The following is a 21,591-nucleotide window of genomic DNA, read 5'->3' as shown; positions in this document are numbered from 1 at the left end:
CCACGCGGGCCCCATGGAGCATGAGGCCTGGTCGCAATTGCGACCCCTGAAGTTATGTCCCTGCTGCATATTTTTGTTCAAACTGATGGACAGTAGTCGCTACAGCTCTGCAAGGGCACGGTAATGACACAGCAGATGGCAGGATCCGCAGCATACAGAGGGCAAGGTGGCATTCAACAATGTGTTGGATGCTAAAGATTCTTTGGCAAATGTAACAAGAATCACCACTAGCCGGACTGATAAATATTCTTCTTCCTTGCGAGGTGCCTTTTTTGTGATTTTTTTTTTTTTCTGGCAAGAGAGTCACTATAATATAAGAAAAAAAACTGTAAATAAAAATAGTAAAATCTAGAAAGCATACAATAGTTGATGTTTTATGACATTTGATTTTTTTAATAAAGACGGCCCTTTTCAGGAGGAAGAGTTTTCTTCACACATATGCAATGCGGAGAACATCGCGATTCCTGTGCGGGAACATCGTAAGTCTCTCGCAGGCAGATCACACTGCCCTATGTGAACTTTTTTTATATATTTTTGTGGGATATTTATTATAGCGAAAAAAGGACATTAATTTTGTTTGGGTGCTACGTGGCACAACCGTGCAATTGTCAGTTAAAGCTACGCAGTGCCGAACTGCAAAAAGTGCTCTGGTCAGGAAGGGGGTAAGGTGTCCCTAGAAATAAAGAACAGCTACTACACTACTGTATATACAGTTCATACTACTGATCTACCTACTAAGTAGGCACCTTCCAGCTAAGGCAATGCTCCAAATAATCTCTTAAAGTGGGGTGCCCCCTAAAAAAAAAAAAAATTAAAGTCAGCAGCTACAAATACTGCAGCCGCTGACTTTTAATAATCAAACACTTACCTGTCACAGGGTCCAGCAATGCGGGGGCTCGTGGCGCCGGCATTCTTACTGTTGGCACCCGGCTGTGGCTTCACAGCCGGGCACCCACTGCGCATGCACGTGCTGCGCCGCGCGGCGTGATACGCCGCACAGTCACCTGGGACACGTGACAGGTCCCAGGTGACTGTGCGGCGCCGAGGGGAAGTGATGTCACGAGCCCGGGCACTGAAGGAGGCAGATTACGAGGGACCCCCTAGCAACAGGTATTTAGAGGTGAGTAAAAACATTTTTTTTTCCAATTATTTTTTATTTTTTGGTGGCAACACCCCTTTAATAACACAGTCAGCTCAGCTGGTGCCATCTTTTGCTGAACAAGTAGTATTACTCATGTTTTCAAAGGAGTTCAGCCTCTCAAAAGCAATTAAGATGATTTTAAATGGGTGATAGAAGCCATAAAATCCTGAACTGTCTTGGTGAAAGTGTCTTTACAAATGAAAACAGAAAGCATATGAGATGACTGTCTCTAGTGATCAGTGGATTGATTGAGTCTTTGGAGCTGCTTGATAACTGGCAGAATAAAGTGCTTATTTCTGGATAAGAAGCAAAGCCAGTTGTATTTTCTTCTATGTTGACAGTTTTCTTTTCTGTGCAGAAATAGTTCAGTTATTATTAGAATCGTATCATACACCAATAACAAATGCAGTATGGCTTCACCAGTCTTAAACAAGAACACCAGTCTGATAGAAAACCAAAGAAATTATTGAAACTGAGAAGCTGTTTTACTTAAAAGGCTAAAACAAAAAAAAGCACAGTTAAGCCTCATACACACGATCGGATTTTCCAACGGGAAATGTCAGGCTGTTGGCGGAAAATCCGACCGTGTGTATGCGCCATCGGACAATTGTTGCCGAATTGAGTCCAAAGTCCAAACACACATGCTCAGAAGCAAGGACGAGCCAGAAGTGGTCGGTCTTGTAAACTAGCGCTCGTAATGGAGAATTGACATCTGTGACGTGACAAATTATAAAATCTCGAAATGCAGCGCACATTCTCTTCTTCTTTAATGGGATGATAATGAAGCTGCTTTGCTGGTGATACTGATGGAGTTATTGCAAACTAATTTTCAAAGGCTTCTATCTAGTGATATCAAGAATAATATTATGTTTTTTTTTTTTTGTTTTTTTTATTTGGGCAAGTTACCGCAAAAAACATTATCCCGTAGTTTTTAAGATCAAAGATACAACTATGTTGGTTTCCCTTGTCAATATTACATTGTATTTTTTTTATTGTAACTGCTTACTCCCAAACTGCCATTTGAAGTAAAACACATAGCCAAGTATTATTCTACACAATTTTTTTATTGTGCATTAAAAAAAGAAAATAAATAAAATTAGGCGTGCTATCTGCCAATAGAACTAAAAAGTGCATTCTATGCATCCAAAAATATACCAAATCAAATCATTATTCAACCCAAAAAATTATGTCAAAGCAATAACTCCAAGGCCAATAATAAATAACACGTTATCTCCTCCGATTTCGCAAAATGGCTGGTTGACAAACGGTCGTTCTGAAACGAGCTTAAAGTCAGAAAAATGAAAAGCGCGAATCAACACTCATCAAACTTCTACTAATGCCGCGTACACGCGATCAGAATTCTGGCCAGAAAAAGACAGATTAGAGCTTTTCATCAGAAAATGCGACCGTGTGTATGCTCCATCGGAAATTTAGCTGTCCGAATTTCCACCAGCCAAAAATTGATAGCATGTTCTCAATTTTCCCGACGGAAAACTTTCTATCGGTAATTCCGATCGTGTGTATGCAATTCCGACATGCCAAAAATCACGCATGCTCAGATTCAACTACGAGACAAAAGCTATTGGCTACTGGCTATTGAACTTCCTTTTTCTAGCCCCGTCGTACGTGTTGTACGTCACCGCGTTATAAACGATTGGAGTTTGATGTGGCCGTGTGTAGGCAAGACAGCTTGAGCCGAATTCCGTTGGAATTCTGTCAGGAAAACCATCAGAGCTTTTTCCAATGAGAATTCCGATCGTGTGTACGCGGCATAATATGAAATTAGCAGAAGGAGCCCAAAGGGTGGCCCTAAAGAGCTGAAAAACCATGTAGTACGTCACTACGTTCGTGATTGTTGGCCAACAATTGTGTACAGTGTGTATGCAAGACACGTTTGGGCCAACGCCCTTTGGACAAAAGTCCACAGTTTTGTTGGCCAACAATCGGATCGTGTGTACGAGGCTTAAGGGTAACATAAGCAGTTTTTGCTGGAATACCTATCTTCAATGTGGAACCATCACACACAATAACTCATTTCTGTCACTAGATGTCCTCAATCTTTCAGGTTAACCAGTATCCAGCATCAACTGAGCTACTTCCTTTGAGCCCAAGCCATTTATACAATTTTTTTTTTTTTTTCGAGGGGTGCTTCGGGAAGGGGGAGTCTTTCTATATTTAATAGAGTTCTGCTTTAATATACATAGTTGCATTGAAAGCGCTCCTAATGAGCACACCTAGTTCCCGACACCCTGAAAAAGTGTTGTGTATGTTCCCCCCCATCCCTTCCATTGTCTTTCTAACCCTTCACAACAAATTGTCAAAAATGTTTTAATTATGTCCTGCGGTGCTTTTTCTTCCTTTCTGTTGTAGCAGCCTGCCAGCACTAATATGTGATTCCCACACCTCAGATTTTGTGAATAAAAAACTTTGTGAGTTAATTAGATACAATATATGTAAAGAAAAAGTGTCAGAGCCCTATTAACCCCTGAAGGTGAAACAGCAATTATTGACCTCTATAAGGTGTACACAAGGTGTAGGTTGGAGTGGATTGGTTGGGGATTTGGACTCTGACATGGAAGAGATGAATTAAGGACTGTTGCACATTGCACTTTTCTCACACATTGGGACAGGAGTGTGACACTTGTATATATTAAATCGTTTTTTATATTGAGCAGGAATCATGATGTCTTGATTAATATATCATAATATTTATGTATATATCACTAATAAGGAAGGGAAAGAAATAAGCAGTGCTGCACTTAAAATATTTATATACAACTACCTAACTACTAACATTACACCACAAACTAACCCTGCACCTCAACTCACCCTTTACCTAGTCCTCAAGAAAAACTCCTACCCTACACCACAGCCCAACAATCTCTAATTCTACATGGCAACTGACCCCCTAAACCTTCACCACAGTCAAACCCCTAACCTTGCACCTTAGGATAACCTCTAACTCTGCACCTAAAGCTACTCTTTTGCCCTACACATCAAGTTAACCCCCCACCCCTACACCACAACCTAACAACTTCTAACCCTACACCACAATCTAGCCCTACATGACAACTGGACCCTTAACTCTACACCAAAACCAAACCCTTAACCTTGTACCTTAGGCTAACCTCCAACTCTTCACCTCATACTTACTCCTAACCTTATGCCACAAACTAACAACTAACCCTACACCTCAAGTCACCCTTTGCTTAGTCCTCAAGAAAAACTCCTACCCTACACCACAGCCTAACAATCTCTAATTCTACATGGCAACTGACCCCCTAACCCTTCACCACAGTCAAACCCCTAACCTTGCACCTTAGGCTAACCTCTAACTCTGCACCTAAAGCTACTCTTTTGCCCTACACATCAAGTTAGCCCCCCCATCCCTACACCACAACCTAACAACTTCTAACCCTACACCCCCTACCGTTTGTTTTAAACAGTATCACGCTATGTTAGCTACCCTTTTGTTACATGCCTGGTGATTCGTTTTTCATCCTTCTGGGGGAGTTATGTACAGAGGGCTGTGCTCCCTGTTTTGCCATTATCTACCTCCATGCTGCCCATTCATCCAGCGACAGAGAAGGAGATCTAGGCGATTTGGATCATTGGCTTGGCTATTGTAAATAAAACTTATGTAACTGCTCCTATTAGGGAGTCGCAATGTCCTCTGGTAAGCGCGGCTTGATTGGTGACATCCAATCTATCTTACCTCTCATTTCTTTTGCGACATGTGGGACTTCTCATCCTGTTAACTCTCATGTGTAACATTCCCAGGAGGTCTCATATGAAGTGTTCCACATACTTACAGTGCCTTGCAAAAGTATGGCTTTTTAACTATTTTGTTACATTACAGCCTTTAGTTCAATGTTTTTTTATCTGATATAATATGTGATGGATCAGAACACAATAGGCTAAGTTGGTGAAGTAAAATTAGAAAAAAATATATACATAAAACAGAAATAAATAACTGATAATTGGTATGTGAGTATGTGAGCATGTGAGTATGCATTCACCCCTTTGTTATGAAGCCCATAAAAAGCTCTGGTGCAACCAATTACCTTCAGAAGTCACATAATTAGTGAAATGATGTCCACTTGTGTGCAATCTAAGTGTCACATGATCTGTCATTACATATACACACCTTCTTGAAAGGCCCCAGAGGCTGCAACACCTAAGCAAGAGGCACCACTAACCAATCACTGCCATGAAGACCAAGGAACTCTCCAAACAAGTAAGGGACAATGTTGTTGAGAAGTACAAGTCAGGGTTAGGTTATAAAAAAATATCCAAATCTTTTATGACCCCTTAGAGCACCATCAAATCTATCATAACCAAATGGAAAGAACATGGCACAACAGCAAACCTGCCGAGAGACGGCCACACACCAAAACTCACGCACTGGCCAAGGAGAGCATTAATCAGAGAAGCAGCACAGGGACCTAAGGTAACCCTGGAGGAGCTCCAGAGTTCCACAGCAGAGACTCGAGTATCTGTACATAGGACAACAATAAGCCATACACTCCATATAGTTGGGCTTTATGGCAGAGTGGGCAGAAGAAAGCCATTATCGTATTTATTGGCGTATAACCCGCGCTGTCGTATAACACGCACCCCAAGTTTAGAAGGGAATTTTAAGGAAAAAAACTTTTAGCAGGGAAGTTTAAGGAAGAAAAAAAAATTACATTTAAATGCCCATCAATGCAGCCTTATCAGTGTCCATCTGCAGCCTTGTCCATCCTTGCACCCTTGTCAGTGTCAAATGCAGCTTTGTCATGCAGCCTTGTCCATCGTTGTACCCTTGTCAGTGTCTATTGCAGCCTCGTCAGTTTTATTTGCAGCTTTTCTTTTAAAAATGGTGCCGCCGAGATACAGAGCCGGATGTCCTGTGTATCTCGGCGGTGCTCTGTAGTTCTCGACCTCCTTCGGCCGTTCTCAGCAGCTTTTGGCCCCCTTCAGCAGTTCTCATCAGCTTTTGCCCGCTCTCAGCGGCTTTTGGCCGCCCAGAATGGTCAAAGGCGGCAGAAAGCTGCCGAAAACGGCTGAGAGCCGCAGAGAAGAGCCGAAAGTGGCTGAAAGCCGCCCAGAGGCTCAAAACGGTGGAGGATCGGCGTATAACACGCACCCGATTTCCCCCTGATTTTAAGGGGAAAAAAGTGCATGTTATACGCAGATAAATACGGTACTTTCAGCAAAAAATAAAATAGCATGTTTTGAGTTTGCGAAAAGGCATGTGGGAGACTCCCAAAATGTATGGAGGAAGGTGCTCTGGTCTGATGAGACTAAAATTGAACTTTTTGGCCATCAAAGAAAATGCTATGTCTGGCACAAACCCAACATCACATCACCCAAAGAACATCAGCAGTCAGGACTGAGAAACTGGTCAGAGTTGAGGGAAAGATGGATGGTGCTAAATACCGGGATATTCTTGAGCAAAACCTGTACCACTCTGTGTGTGATTTGAGGCTAGGAGGGATGTTCACCTTCCAGCAGGACACCAAACACACTGCTAAAGCAACACTTGAATGGTTTAAGGGGAAACATGTAAATGTGTTGGAATGGCCTAGTCAAAGCCCAGACCTCAATCCAATAGAAAATCTGTGGTCAGACTTAAAGATTGCTGTTTACAAGCGCAAACCATCCAACTTAAAGGAGCTAGAACAATTTTGCAAGGAGAAATGGGCAAAAATCCCAGTGGTAAGATGTGGCAAGCTCATAAAGACATCAAAAGGACTTGGAGCTGTGATAGCCGCAAAAGGTGGCTCAAAGTATTGACTTTAGGGGGTGAATAGTTATGCACATTGACTTTTTCTGTTATTTTGTCCTATATGTTGTTTGCTTCACAATAAAAAAAAAGTTGTGGGCATGTTCTGTAATTAAATGATGCAAATCCTTAAACGATCTATGTTAATTCGAAGTTGTGACTCAAAAAAACATGAAAAATGCCATGGGGGGTGAATACTTTTGCAAGGCACTGTACAATAAGATGAAGGGGAACTTAACAGCTGTACAACATGTGGGCAGTATTTGATTTCTAATCCCAACTGACATCAACTCATAGAAATAGACTTTATAAAACGTATTTTATTTATTGAATAGATTACCATTTTTTACACTCATATATATCTATAGCTAAAACTTTTGTCATTTTGAATAGAGTAGGGAAGGGTCAAATCTTTTTTTTTTTTTTATATTGTCTGTGTACAGGGCACACAACAGGAAGTGAGAGAAAATATCTCCAAATTGAGGGGAAATCCCCTCTTAGATGGTTGTCACTGCAATACATGTACCTATTGGAGGATTTTCTGTCACCTCCTGTCCCAGTGACAACTGTAACATTTTGGATTTCCCATCACCTTCTGTATGTTGACACAGACCACCTGAACATAGAGGGAGGGTTAATCTCCCCAGCAGGAGACGTGGACAGCAGTAAGCAGGGGTGGACTGACAACTCATGGGGAGATTATGGGGCCCCCAGGCAATCAGACATTATGGGGCCACACAGTATACACAAATACACACACAGTATACAGTCATATAGTATACACAGACATGTTTCTACTGGCTGAGAAGGTACTGGAGAGGTGGGGCAGCTATAATCTCAGGAAAAAAAAAAAAAGATTTTTACATACTATCCCTGGTTTTACTGAGGCTGGCAACCCTGATGGGCCCCCTAGTGGCACGAGGGCCCTCGGGCAGTGCCTGAGTGGCCCAATGGTCAGTCCACCCCTGGCAGTAAAAATCTAACAGAGGATTTAACAATTCCATACTCAATTCCTATATGTGTACAATTTATCACAAACATGAAGGAAGGCACAGTGAAAACCTTTACAACTTGAGTTGAGTTGAGTGGAATCTTAATATAGTGCGGTCTTACCCCGAAGGGTCCTGACGCGCATCGAAAAGAGTCGTCATTCTATTTCAGGATTATTCTTGAACAGATACTCCGCCTGTTGGAAAATTAAAAGACAAAGTGAAAATTAAGCTAATTCATGGAAGCAAAGGATCAGGACAGTAACAAATAGCATTTATATTTATGAATGAAAGCATCACCCCACATTTTTGAGAAACTACAAAGTTAAAGGGGAAATTAACTTAAAAAGTGAAGATTTGCTATGTTATAGGGAACAAGTTTAAATTTTAAAGTCGAAGTATAGTGAAAGGTTTTTTGACTATACTCCTCCTGGGGATCACAGGAGTGTACTGTAGTTCCTTCTGAACTCCTGTGACCCATTTTCAGCCGGCAGCAGGCTAAACCCCTGCTGTCAGCTGATATCACTCAGTCAGTCCAGGCTCGGGAAACATTCCAGCTTTAAAGTGAAGATCCACCCTGAAACCTGGACTGGCATCTGGCTCAGCCTTTCCATGAGCCTGCCCACAGCCCAGCGCTCCCCTGACAGTCAACTCTCTCTGTTCAGAGCGGAGGGGAGCACTGCTGACCGCTCAGTTTTCAGTACAGAGCCAGTGGGGACAGATGCAGCATCGGATTGATGCTGCATCCACCTAGGTGAGTATAAATGTTTTTTTTTTCAAAAGCCATACTTCTCTTTTAATTGTGTCTAAGCAATACCATGAAAAATGTACCTTTTGTCTCTAAATCCTCCTGAAAAATAAGAGGGCACTTTCTAGCCTAGGCACTCCAGTTTTGTATTCTAATAGCTGTATATCTGTTGTATGAGATCCACGGCACTGCTGCCTCTGACTGCTAGCCTCAGGAGATTTGGAGTGAGAATAGGTGATATCACTATTGCGTTGCTCATTGTTCTCCTTGCTGGAATCTCTGATATGAGGAAGCAAAGCCCTGCCTCTACCAAGATGAAGCACACAAAGACAGTATAAAACTGGGCATGGCAAGTCAGTTATGGGGAAAGATCAGCTGCAAGAAGACCACAGGAAACACTGGTGACCAATCCCATGCCCTCTGCCTGTCTTTTTTTAAGGGTCTGTAAAGGTAAGTGGTTTTTCACTGTAATACATCCTTTGCATTAAGGTGAAAAAACACCTGTCAGTGACTGGCCTCCAGCACCCCCATTTTACTTACCTGAACCCTCGAACTTGTCCCACGGGGGCGCACCATATCTCTGCCTGGGGTTCTCGGCTATTGATTGCATAGATTTATAGCAGTGCAGCCATTGGCTCCCACTGCTGTCAATGTTGCTTCCGAGGGGCAGGGCTGAGTCCCGCATTTGGCGTCTATAAATGCCCAATGCTGGACTCTGGAGCATGCCCGCATGGTAACCCCTCGGGAGAGTGCGAGGAGGAGCTGAGAGAGCCACCAGGAAACCCCAGAAGACCAGGTTCGGGGACACTCTGTACAAAACGAGCTGCACAGTGGAGGTAAGTATGATTGTTATTTAAAAAAAAAAATTTTTTTTATTTTAGTATCACTTTAACCACTTGCCGACCAGCGCACGACGATGTACGTCGACAGAATGGCACGGGCAGGCAAATGGGCGTACATGTACGTCCCTTTAAATTTGCCGCCCTGCCATCGGGACCCCCATGAGTCCGGTCCCGGGACCCGCGGACTCGATCGCCGCAGGCATCCCCGCGATCGTCTCACGGAGCGGCCGAATGGAGAAGTGCCGTTGTAAACAACATTTCTCCATTCTGCCTAGCAACTAGTGACGCTGATCTCTGCTCCATGTGATTGGAGCAGAGATCAGTGTTCACTAAATGAAAGCCCAACCCCCCCACAGTTAGTAACACACCCCTAGGAACACTTAACCCCTACACTGCCACCCACTGGTTAACCCCTTCACTGCCAGTGTCATTTACACAGGAATTACTGCATTTATATAGCAGTGATTACTGTATAAATGACAATGGTCCCAAAAATGTGTCAAAAATGTCCGATGGGTCCCCCACAATGTCGCGGTCACAATAAAAATCGCTGATCGCCGCCATTACTAGTAAAAAAAAAAAAAATTATTAATAAAAATGCTATAAAACTATCCCTATTTTGTAAACGCTATAACTTTTGCGCAAACCAATCAATAATCGCTTATCGCGATTTTTTTTTACCAAAAATATGTAGAAGAATACGTATCGGCCTAAACTGAGGGAAAAAAATGTTTTTTTATATATTTTTGGGGGATATTTATTATAACAAAAAGTAAAAAATAATGCGTTTTTTTCAAAATTGTCGCTCTATTTTTGTTTATAGCGCAAAAAATAAAAACCGCAGGGGTGATCAAATACCACCAAAAGAAAGCTCTATTTGTGGGAAAAAAAGGACGTCAATTTTGTTTGGGAGCCACGTCGCACGACCACGCAATTGTCAGTTAAAGCGACGCAGTGCCGAATCGCAAAAAGTGGTCTGGTCTTTGACCAGCAAATTGGTCCGGTCTGAAAGTGGTTAAGGAACAGCTTACTGTGTCTATACGCTTTCACTGTATTTGTACAGAAATAATTAAAACTTTCAAAATATTGCTATGGGAAACTTTTCACTGTTGTCTACAGTGTTCCTCAGTACACTTGCTCAGACATAGCAGCTCGTATGTTTATAGTCCTCCACAATTGATGCTTTAATCCAGTTGCAGGTAATGGGTAGAAGATTAGGCAATATTTACAGAGTAGGTTATCCTAATGCCCTGCTTTCTCAGAGCTGAGCTTCAAAGTAAACCTATAATAGTGACTAAACTAACCCTATGGGAGGATGGCACACAAAGGAAAGTACTGCCAGCTTCTCAAAAAGTGACAGTTATGGCACAGGCATGCTTAACCCCTTAGCGTCGTGTGTATGCACATATGCGGTCTCGGCTTTAAGAAGTTATACCAGGGTACCCTTTTTTTTTTTAGAGCGGGCGGTCGATTCTTTAGGGATAACAACCGATGCAGCTAAAAGCTGCTCGGCTGTTATCCTGACGGAGAGGGAGGGGACTTCTCCCCCTCCCACTGCCCTCCGCCGCTCTTCCCGGGTCTCCCGTCCCACCAAGGGACCCGAGCCACAAGCCGACACTTCCACCGGAATGGGGGGGGGACTGGAAGGAAGCCGGAAATGGCTTTGATCAATTCTCCTATGTGTAAACACGTGGTAAAAGAAGTCCAAAAATAATAAACAATAGATTTATAAAGTGTCCAGAAAGTATTTGTGAAGTTCAAAAATGATAAGTGACTATCAAACAAATAGCGATTCCATGAGTGTCCAACCCAGCAAGTGACAAACGTAATCCACCACCGACAGCACAAAACGCTTACCGGAACACGATGACACACACAAGCATATACTTGGTGGGTCAAACAGGCGTAGTAATATAATTCCAGAGGTCTCGGATTATTAGATGCAGATCAGACCTTTCCAGGGATTGTTCTCAGATAATGGGATCAGATTATGAAAGGATCAATCTCACCAGAGAAGCCGGCTGTAATCGAGGCATCACACCAAATGGCTCACTGTGCCAAACAATGTTGACATCCTACAGAACTTCTGACTGTCACAAACTTCTCTATGATCATCAATGTGCGTCAACTGGAGCCCGGGAGGCTGGCAAAAGTCCGGCTGACTTGATTTCTAAACCCAAATGCTGGATTATTTTTTCCACCTTCATCGCTTGCTACCAAAGCCCATAGCAGCAGCAGCAGCAGACCCCCGGCAGTTGAGTGTGGAGGGTGTGTTGGGTGAAGTTGTTATTGCTTTATCCTTTTAAATGTACATGAGATCCCGGCCAGCAATTTATGTCACTACATGTTATTTTTTATGCATAGTTTGGGTGATCAATTTATTATTTATATTCAGTTAGCGCTGCACTTTTTTCTCTCTTTACAAATGGCAGCAATTAAAAAAATTTAAAGTATTCAAAATTGCAGTTTTTGGTGATCAGAATACTTTGAAGTGCAAAGGAGGGATTTGGGGTCTTTTAGACCCCCGATCCCTCCATAAAGAGTACCTGTCACCACCGCTTACTGTCACAAGGGATGTTTATTATTTGCCATTTTATTCTCTAGGGTCTCTGCTAAAACATTTTATATATATATATATATATATATATATATATATATATATATATATATATATATATATATATATATAATGTTTGGGGGCTCTAAGTAATTCTCTAGCAACATGTGGCAAAGAACAGATGATATGATGACATTTCCTATCACGCCAAAAATACTCCCTAGCACATAAGAATCAGCAAAGGAGTGTTTTCACTTCCCAAACAACCAATTAGGTCTGAATAGTCCAGATCTGCTATTAACCTTCACCTTTAGAAATAAATGGCAGAGACTCTTACCAGATAATCTATTGGGTCACCTGGGCGGACTTTAATACACTCGTTCAGCCCCTGTATTAGAGTTGGCATAACGTTCTTCATTAAATAATTTCTTAAAGGGACAGATTGAGCTTCCAGTAGCTCCCGTTCTTGGCGCTTCACCTCTTCAAGGCGACTGTTCTGTAATATAACAGGAACATGCAATCATCAGATGTGCTCATACCTTTCTGTTACATACTTAGCTTACATTGACATATATATGGGGGCTCACTTTGCAGGAAAAGTGGCCCCAGGTCCTTTGAGAAGACTGCAGGCATCTGATATTCCAGTGCGCCCAAGAATCCTCACACTCCAGAGCATTCTAATGAGCAAAAAGTGATGAGATTCCTCATGACTATCTCTGGGCCACCTACTCCAGTCCCCGCTGCTATTCTATTGACCATTGAGCATACATTGCAGCATGCAGTCATGTGTAGAGGAATTTGAAAGAGATAAAGATTTTTCATATGATTGGCCATTTGAAATGAACAGCTCTCTTTTAATTTCTTTAACTGATTTCACCTCACACTTTAGTAAATCAGGCTCAAAAAGACATACTGCAATGTAGGCTTGACTGTGTCAGACATTTAAGCAAAAGTAAGGGATAAAAGGCGCAGCTTGCTATAGATGACACCACATCCTAATATTAACCTGCCACAAAACAAAAGAAATGTATATATAAACCACATAGCCCATCAACTATGAAAATATTACATACGCATGTAGCGGGGCTCCTGAAGAGCACGTGCTATGTTTTTGTAAATTTAGTTTTTCTTAAGCCCATAGTTGGGTTTTAGGGTTAATTTCAGTAAATGATGGTTTCAGCATCAGTTTGGCTGGACTGTACTATGTTCTGCCTGGTCATGGGTGTTGGTGTCACCTATGACAGGCATTGAAACGCAGTCTGGTTGGACGCATTGGGTACCAATCTCTCTTTCAGAGCCAATCAGTGGGTGCGTTGTCTCGCTGTGTACTCCGGGAGAGGGTACTTAAGGCGCTGAGGTCAAGTGGTTCTTGGTTCCCGGTCCAGAAGTATGTTCTGACTTCCTGGTCCTGGTCCTTCTGACCAGCCCCCAGAGGCCCTCATAGCCTGGGGTGCGGATCCATCCATTTCCAAGTCTCGGGGCTGGCTAGCCCAAGGCACAGTAACTGGAAGGAGGGTTCCAAGGTAGTCCGGCGCCGTCTCGGGTTTGGACAGGCCCAGCAACTGAGAACGCAACCAGGGGAGGACTCTTCAGAAGAGGGCCACGCACGAGGCTGGCTGCTCGGTAAGAGCCTGGAAGCTAAGCTGAAAGGACACCAAGTAATTCCGCATTCTTGCGGTATCGCTGGACCGGCTGTAAGATACTGGTAACATAAGAGAGTTCCTAATTTCATCCTTCAGTTACAACCAAGTTCTTGTGAGAAACTTTCTGTTCTATTCTAAAGTTCTACAACCAAGTCTGTGGCAGAGACTTTGCTATGCTTAAATCACCTGTCGGTTGCTAGATTCACAAAAAGGGATTTATCCAATAGTTGAAATATCCAGTTGCGAATGACTATTCCCTGGATCACCATGAGAGAGACATTTTAAGTGTCAGCAGTTCCAAGAGTACCTGAGCTTTACTACCCATACCCTCTATTCCCTACTCAAAGACTGTGATCTGTTCAAGTTTTTGCAAATAAAAATTCCTAAAGGGATTCAAGTGTCAGTCTCTGCAGTTTATTGGGCCATCAACCTCGGGAAACCCTAGACGCACACGAGGTGGAGAAGATAACAGTAAGCCCAGCAAAACCAGCCACTCCTTCGGGGGTCAGTGCTACACGCACATATGGAGACACCAATATAACATGTGTGATCAGTGCTGATCATAAATTTGGTTCACTCTCTGGCACATTAGGGTCTCCTGATGAAGCAAACCAGTTGCAAAACACATCGAGACTGCTGCATCCCTCCCCGTTCCACTGGCCCTTGAAATTTCATATTACTATGTTTTTAGTTTTATGATATTTGTATTTAAGATTGTTTGGGCCAGATAGGACTAGTGCGCTACCAGGGAAGTTATTGTGATGTTCACTTTTTTGCACAATAAAATGTTATGTCTTTTTAATTATATATTGTAATAAGATTATGTGTTTAGACATTTGTGTCTTTCCTTTCTTCTTTGGCGTTTTTGGCTGGCACCACAAAGTCCTCATATTCATTTATTTTGTTTTGTGTCAGACATTTGTGAACACATCCAAGAATTGCACTGTACATGATTGTATCATTCCTGGGTCAGCATCCCAGTCTAGGAATAGATGAATAGTGATAGATGAATAAAGATGGTGCTATCATTCCGGAGGGAAAAAAACAGAAGAAGGCACTGTGATCTCTGAAAGGTAATAAATACTGGAATTGGTACATTTACACATGACAAACAACAAAAAAAGGGCAAAAACATAATTAATGACTGTTACGACTTGCATAAGAACATGAACACTTACATGTTATTTAACACCTAAAGATGAATTCCAGAAATTCAACTGCTTTGTAAAAAAATTAGGTGCACTATGAGTTAAGTCCAGCGAGGTGTATAACACCTCCTGGGCTTATCGTTACTATTTATATCTAACAGCTTTATATTACTCCCAGAAGACAGCTATAGCTGTATTTCCAGTAGCCTGATACCTATCCTTCTGAGCTCTGCATCTAAGCCCTTGTACACACGGACAGACATTCCGATGGAAATGTCCGATAGGACCGTGTTGTCGGATAATCCGACAGTGTGTGGGCGGAGTATCCAAGGGACCAAGTTTTCCAGCTGGGCTATAAAATTTTCCGACAACATGATCCGATCGGACTTTGTCCGATCATGTGTAGAGAATTCCGATCGGACAAAGTGCCACGCATGCTCAGATCAAATTCCTAGACCAAAGTTATTGGTTACTAGCCTGAACGTAGTCCCGTCCTAACTAAATAACGTCATCACGTTAAAGCGGAGGTCCACCCTAAAGTGGACCTTCCGCTCATTGAAATCCTCCCCCCCTCCGGCGCCACAATTGGCACCTTTCAGGGGGGAGGGGGGTGCAGGTACCTGTACAGTACAGGTATCTGCACCCACTTCCGGGATAGCTCTCTGCGGAAAGGGGCGTAGATTACGCCCCTTTCCGAAAGTCCCCCGCTGCCTGCTGGGAAACACACAGATCCCAGAGGCAGCGGGTCCATCCTTATTGCGCAGCGCGACTCGCGCATGCGCAGTAGGGAACCGGGAAATGAAGCCAAAAGGCTCCACTTCCTGATTCCCATACCCAAGATGGCGGCGGCAGCACCTGAGAGACGATCGAGAGATCGGCTTCGGGTGCCGACATCGCGGGGGCGCTGGACAGGTAAGTGTCACTATTTTAAAAGTCAGCAGCTGCAGTATTTGTAGCTGCTGGCTTTAAAAAAAAAAAAAAAAACGCGGACTCCCGGTTTAAGTACGATTGGATTTTCTGACAACTTTGTCCGACTGTGTGTATGCAACAGTTTCGAACAAAATCCGTCGGACAAAATCCAACGGATTTGGTTGTCGGAATGTCCGACCGTGTGTACAAGGGCTTAAACATGAGAGTTGGTGCAGCTGCAGCTCCGTTCCTCCTGCCCAATCACAGAAGCCTTTGTATTATGTGAACACATTCACAATATACAAAGGCTTCTGTGAATGGGCAGCAGAGGGGCAGAGCGGGCATAGTTGTTCTGTGTGCTTCTCTCCTCTCAGATCCCAAAATGTTACTGCAGCAGAACAATAAACCTGCAAAAGTAAATAATAAAAATAAGTTTTGGAGATATTATGCAGTTCCTGTGACTTAACTCCTAGTGTGCCTTCACTTTTTAGTAGCTGAATTTATGGAAGTCAAATTTAAAACCACAAATATATCCAATGCTTACTTCACTTAAAGAAATACAACTTTCTTCAACCTACCCATTCCTCCCAGCGAGCCATCCTCTCCGCTTCCTCTTCAGCTTCCCTCCGCTCCAGTTCAGCCTTTCTTTTTAATTCTTGAGAAATACTTTCCTCTGCTTCCTGAAGTTCCAGCTCTGCTTGTTCTGCCATGGTTAGTCCATAGTTCCTAGGCTCCCCTACGGCTTTAGTGATTTGCTTTAAGATGTCTCTGTACGTTGGATCATCATCTTTTGAGACGTCTATGGGATTCAAAGAAAATGATAAACAAAAATATGCAAAACTCTGCAGGCTTTTTGTTAGCCCCTGTACACACGGTCGGAAATTCCGAAGGAAACGATCCGATCGGACCGTGTTGTCGGATAATCCGACCGTGTGTGGGCTCCATCGGACTTTTTCCGTCGGAATATCCAACCAACAAAGTTTGAGAGCTGGATATACAATTTTCCGACAACATGATCTGATTGGACTTTTTCCGATCGTTTGTAGAGAATTCCGATCGGACAAAGTGCCACACATGCTCAGATCAAATTACAAGACCAAAGCTATTGGCTACTTGCCACAACGTAGTCTCGTCGTAATGAACGAACGTCATCACGTTCCGAACGATCGGATTTTCCGACAACTTTGTCCTAGGTAAGATTCAGTATGCACAGAGGGTGATTCTTTCTCATCCAGATAAAACTGGCTCTATGGAGGATGAATGCATCAGCCTGGACACACATTAGGTGACACCTCCTGAAGTCCAGGTTGAGTGTTTAACCACTTAAGCCCAATTTGCAGCCAAAGGACCAAGCCCCTCTTTGCGATTTGGCACTGCGTCGCTTTAACTGACAATTGTGCGGTCGTGTGACGTGGCTCCCAAAAAAAATTGGTGTTCTTTTTTTTCCACAAATAGAGCTTTCTTTTGGTGGTATTTGATCGCCTCTGCGGTTTTTATTTTTTGCACTATAAACAAAAATAGAGTGACAATTTTGAAAAAAAATCAATGTTTTTACTTTTTGCTATAATAAATATCCCCAAAAAATATATAAAAAATTTTTTTTTCCTCAGTTTAGGCCGATACGTTTTCTTCTACATATTTTTGGTAAAAAAAAACGCAATTAGCGATTATTGATTGGTTTGCGCAAAAGTTATAGCGTTTACAAAATAGGGGATAGTTTTATAGCATTTTTATTATTATTTTTTTTCTACTAGTAATGGCGGCGATCAGCGATTTTTATTGTGACTGTGACGTTATGGCGGACACATCAGACATTTTGGACACATTTTTGGGACCATAGTCATTTATACAGCAATCAGTGCTATTTAAATGCATTGATTCCTGTGTAAATGACACTGGCAGTGAAGGAGGTAACCACTAGGGGGCAGTGTAGGGGTTATGTATGACGTGATGTGTTTTTTTTATTGTAAGGGGGCATGGCCTGGGCTGTGACGCCACGGATCGTCCTTCCCTATAACAGGGAACAAACGATCGTGACAGCCACACAGAGAAGCACGGGGAGAGGTTTGTTTACACAGACCTCTCCTCGTTCTTCAGCTCTGTGACCCGATCGTGGGACACCTGCGGCAATCGGGTCCGCTGGTCCCACGACCATGGTCACGGAGCTCAGGACTGGGTCGGGAGCGTGCCGTTGGCATCGCACCGGCGGCGGCGCGCTCCCGACCCACGGCTGGTCACTTAAAAAGCAACGTACAGGTACGTGCTTGTGCCCAGCCGTGCCATTCTGCCGACGTACATCGGCGTGAGGCGGTCCTTAAGTAGTTAAAGCAGTCAGAGGGTCTTCAGGGATGGAGAAATTGTGGCTTCTGAAATGCCCTTATGAAATCTGGAGGTACACACTGGGGAAGGGGAATAAAATAAAAGAGCAGCAGAAGCTGGTAGGACAGAAACAGGTGAGGGCAGCTCTTTTTTTATAAGCATTACAAGTTCTCCTCAGTTTTTTCTACAGTATATTTACCTAATATATGAAATCTGAAGTTTCATGTATTTTGCATTTCCTGGTTCCTCCTTTTCCTCTTATATATATGTTAATGAAACGTTTAAATAAAACCATTCCGATTTCATTACATACATTATTTTAGACTCAGTGATATCAGGATGGGTCTTCCCTATACAATACAGTAAGATGATGGCTGCTGGAAGGGACCAGTAGGGTGCTATACATAGCCTCTGAAAAGCCCTGATGTAAGCAATGTGCTGGCTCTTGGAAGAAGTTATGCAAATATCAAAATGCCTTTATGGGTGAATGTCTGTCTGGAGTAGTGGCTTGGATTACGAGCATAATCCATTCCAGGAGAATGCTTGTAATCCAAAACACTTGCATATCAAAGCGAGTTTCCCCATAGAAGTCAATAGAAACTAACATAATTTGTTCCACATTGACTTCTATTGCATGCAATACCGCATGTGTCCAGAGGTGTGGGGGGAGCACCAGAGAGACTCGGAAATACTCAGAGACCGCTCGGATGCACTCCTGAAACCTTCGGAAAGGCTCGGACATTTGTATTTCCAAGTGTTTCCGCAGATGCTTGAATCCTGCTCATTTTGCAAGACAACATTCACAAAAAAATAATAGCTTGTATTGCACTGTATTTGCATTTAGACTGTCCGTAGGCAATGCCCATATGTGAATAAAAGAAATGAATTCCAACAGATGAAAGGGGCGGGCCAGAGATAGTCAGGCTGAGGTTGAAAGTGCTAAATGGTGCTGGATGTCCTCCAGCCAGGAAATTAAGTAGGCTCTATCTACTGCAGCTTCTAATGTATAGTGTGAGAAGCTCACAGTGTGCAGTAAAAGAGTAAGCAATTTCAGTACAGGAGAGGAGCCTATACAACTGTTCAAGACTGAATGCAAGTCTGTAGTTTATTTAAAGATGTGGTTAAGTAGTAGTGGCGGTCAAGAGTCAAACAGAGTGGAAATGTTGTGCTATGGCTGTGATTACTACTATTTCCATGTAAGTTTTAAAGTGGTTGTAAGGCACATGTTTTTTTTTTACCTTCATGCATTCTATGCATGAAAGTAAAAAACTTTCTGTGTGCAGCAGCACCCCCAAGTGATTACCTGAGCCCCCTCTCAATCCAGCAATGTCCACAAGAGCCTTGCCTCTCTGGGGACTCGCACTCTTGATTGGCTTTTGGCAGCAGCATTAGCCATTGGCTCCCACTGCTGTCAATCACAGCCAAGGAGCCAACCAGGAGACAGATGGGTGGGGCCAAGCCGTGGCTCCACGTGTGAATGGACACATAAAGCCGCAGGTTGGGAGCATGCCTGCTTGGTTGCCCCCAAAGCAAGCTGCTTACTGTGGGGGCAGGAGGAAGGAGGAGCCAGGAGCGCCAGCGTGGGACCCCAGAAGAGGAGGATTGGGGCTGCTCTGTGCAAAACCACCGCACAGAGCAGGTAATTATAACATTTTTTTTTTTTTTTTTTAAAACATAAGGCTTTAACCGCCTGCCGACCAGCCGCCGCAGTTGTACTGCGGCAAAATGGCACAGGAAGGTGAATTGCCATTATGTTACGTCAGTTCCAAAGGTGGCCACTAGGGGCTGCTCGCCCCTGGAGCCGATGCGAGTCATCTAGACCGCCGGGCTCCCACGATCGCTTGTAACACAGTGAGAACCGGGATCTCTGTGTGTAAACACAGAGATCCCGGTTCTCTGAGGGGAGAAGTGACAGATCGTCTGTTCATACAGACTGTCTGTCATCTCCCCTAGACAGTCCCCTCTCCCTTCAGTTAGAAGACACGCTAGGGAACACAATTAACCCCTTGATCGCCCCCTAGTGTTAACTCCTTCACTGCCAGTGACATTTTTACAGTATCGCTGTATTAATGGTCCCAAAAAAGTGTCAAAATCACTGCATTTTTATAGTACTGATTGCTGTATAAATGCCAATGGTCCCAAAATAGTGTCAAAAGTGTCCGATGTGTCCACCATAATGTCGCAGTTCCAATAAAAATCGCAGATCGCCGCCATTACAAAAAAAAAAAAAAAGAAATTTAAAATAAAAATGCCATAAAACTATCCCCTATTTTGTAGACACTAGAACTTTTGCGCAAACCAATTTATGCTTATTGCTAATTTTTTTACCAAAAATATGTAGAAGAATACATATCTGCCTAAACTGAGGAAAAAAAAATGTTTTTTTTATATATTTTTGGGGGGATATTTATTATAGCAAAAAGTACAAAATATTGTGTTTTTTTTCAAAATTGTCGCTCTTTTTTTTGTTAATAGCGCAAAAAATAACAACCACAGAGGTGATCAAATACCAAAAAGAAAGCTCTATTTGTGGGAAAAAAAGGACGTCAATTTTGTTTGGGTGCAAAGTCGCACGACCGCGCAATTGTCAGTTAAAGCGACGCAGTGCCGAATCGCAAAAAGTGCTCTGGTCAGGAAGGGGGTAAAATCTTCTGGGGCTGAAGCGGTTAATATTGCTTTATTATTATTATTATTATACACGATATATATAGCGCCAACAGTTTACGCAGCGCTTTACAATGTATTGGGTGGACAACACAAGTACAGTATAGTTCAATACAAAAGGTACAGGAGGGCCCGGCTCGTAGAGCTTTAACTTTCACTCTAATAGAAAAGGCAGGGGTACACACAATAATCCTTATATATGTATAGGGGTGCTAGGGATGTGGCCTGGGAGGCAAGTGGTCAGACGCCCAAAATATTTTGGGAACCCTTTGTACAACATACCAATATGCAATGGATGGATTTCAGCCTCATCAAAATAGTTGAGAACAGTTTCGTCTTCAGTGTTCAATTCTCGGAACATAGCAAGAGCCCTGAGGAAACGCTCCTGTGCGTAATGCGTTCCAGCAACTACGCTTTCTGCCAGGTTGATCACACGGTTTTTAAGGAATTCATCAGATGCATCCAAAGATATAACATATTCTATAAACAGAGAAAATGGAAATATATATATAAATGATTTAATCATTTGTAGTCCCCTGACATACATCTGTATTTATTGTGCAATTATTTAACCTAGAATGACATTATCTAGAAGATTTCCAGCTTAAAATGAATCTATGGCCCTACAGGGCAAAGCAGCAGGTTCACTTTAAAGTGGTACTAGGGACAAAATAAAAAAATATATATTAATATGATCCAGTTTATCACTAGCATTATCATTGCAATTTTTGTTCTCCCAGTAATACAGTTTTGTTACCTGTCAGTAGAGCCCCTTCTTTTTCCACTCCCTTTCTCCGCACACATACAGGGGGTTGATTTACTAAAAATGTAGAGTGCAAAATCTGGTGCAGCTCGGCATATATC

The 21,591-nt window shown here is 42.8% G+C and overlaps 1 protein-coding gene across 2 annotated transcripts in view; it reads right to left on the bottom strand.

Annotated features, from left to right (window-relative positions):
• Window positions 1–2,283: 2,283 nt before the first annotated feature.
• Window positions 2,284–21,591, bottom strand: part of AK7 (adenylate kinase 7) — a 91,555-nt gene continuing 72,247 nt past the window's right edge. Inside the window, exons 15-19 of one of the 2 annotated variants that reach the window (XM_077463549.1) lie at window positions 21,010–21,207; window positions 16,323–16,543; window positions 12,382–12,540; window positions 8,022–8,094; window positions 2,284–2,424 (exon numbers count right to left, since the gene is read on the bottom strand). In XM_077463549.1, coding sequence (XP_077319675.1) covers window positions 8,056–8,094; window positions 12,382–12,540; window positions 16,323–16,543; window positions 21,010–21,207 — 617 coding nt within the window. In that variant the 3' untranslated portion in view covers window positions 2,284–2,424; window positions 8,022–8,055. Of the gene's footprint in view, window positions 2,425–7,208; window positions 8,095–12,381; window positions 12,541–16,322; window positions 16,544–21,009; window positions 21,208–21,591 lie in introns of those variants that run through there. The other variant, XM_077463548.1, reaches the window with a different exon arrangement.

This window comes from Lithobates pipiens, unplaced genomic scaffold (assembly GCF_037356315.1).
Source record: "Lithobates pipiens isolate NorthernLeopardFrog02 unplaced genomic scaffold, aLitPip1_a1.2 Scaffold_30, whole genome shotgun sequence".
NCBI lineage: Eukaryota > Metazoa > Chordata > Amphibia > Anura > Ranidae > Lithobates > Lithobates pipiens.
The sequence above is the reverse complement of the archived record's forward strand: the minus strand, read 5'-3'. Positions and strand labels throughout refer to the sequence as shown.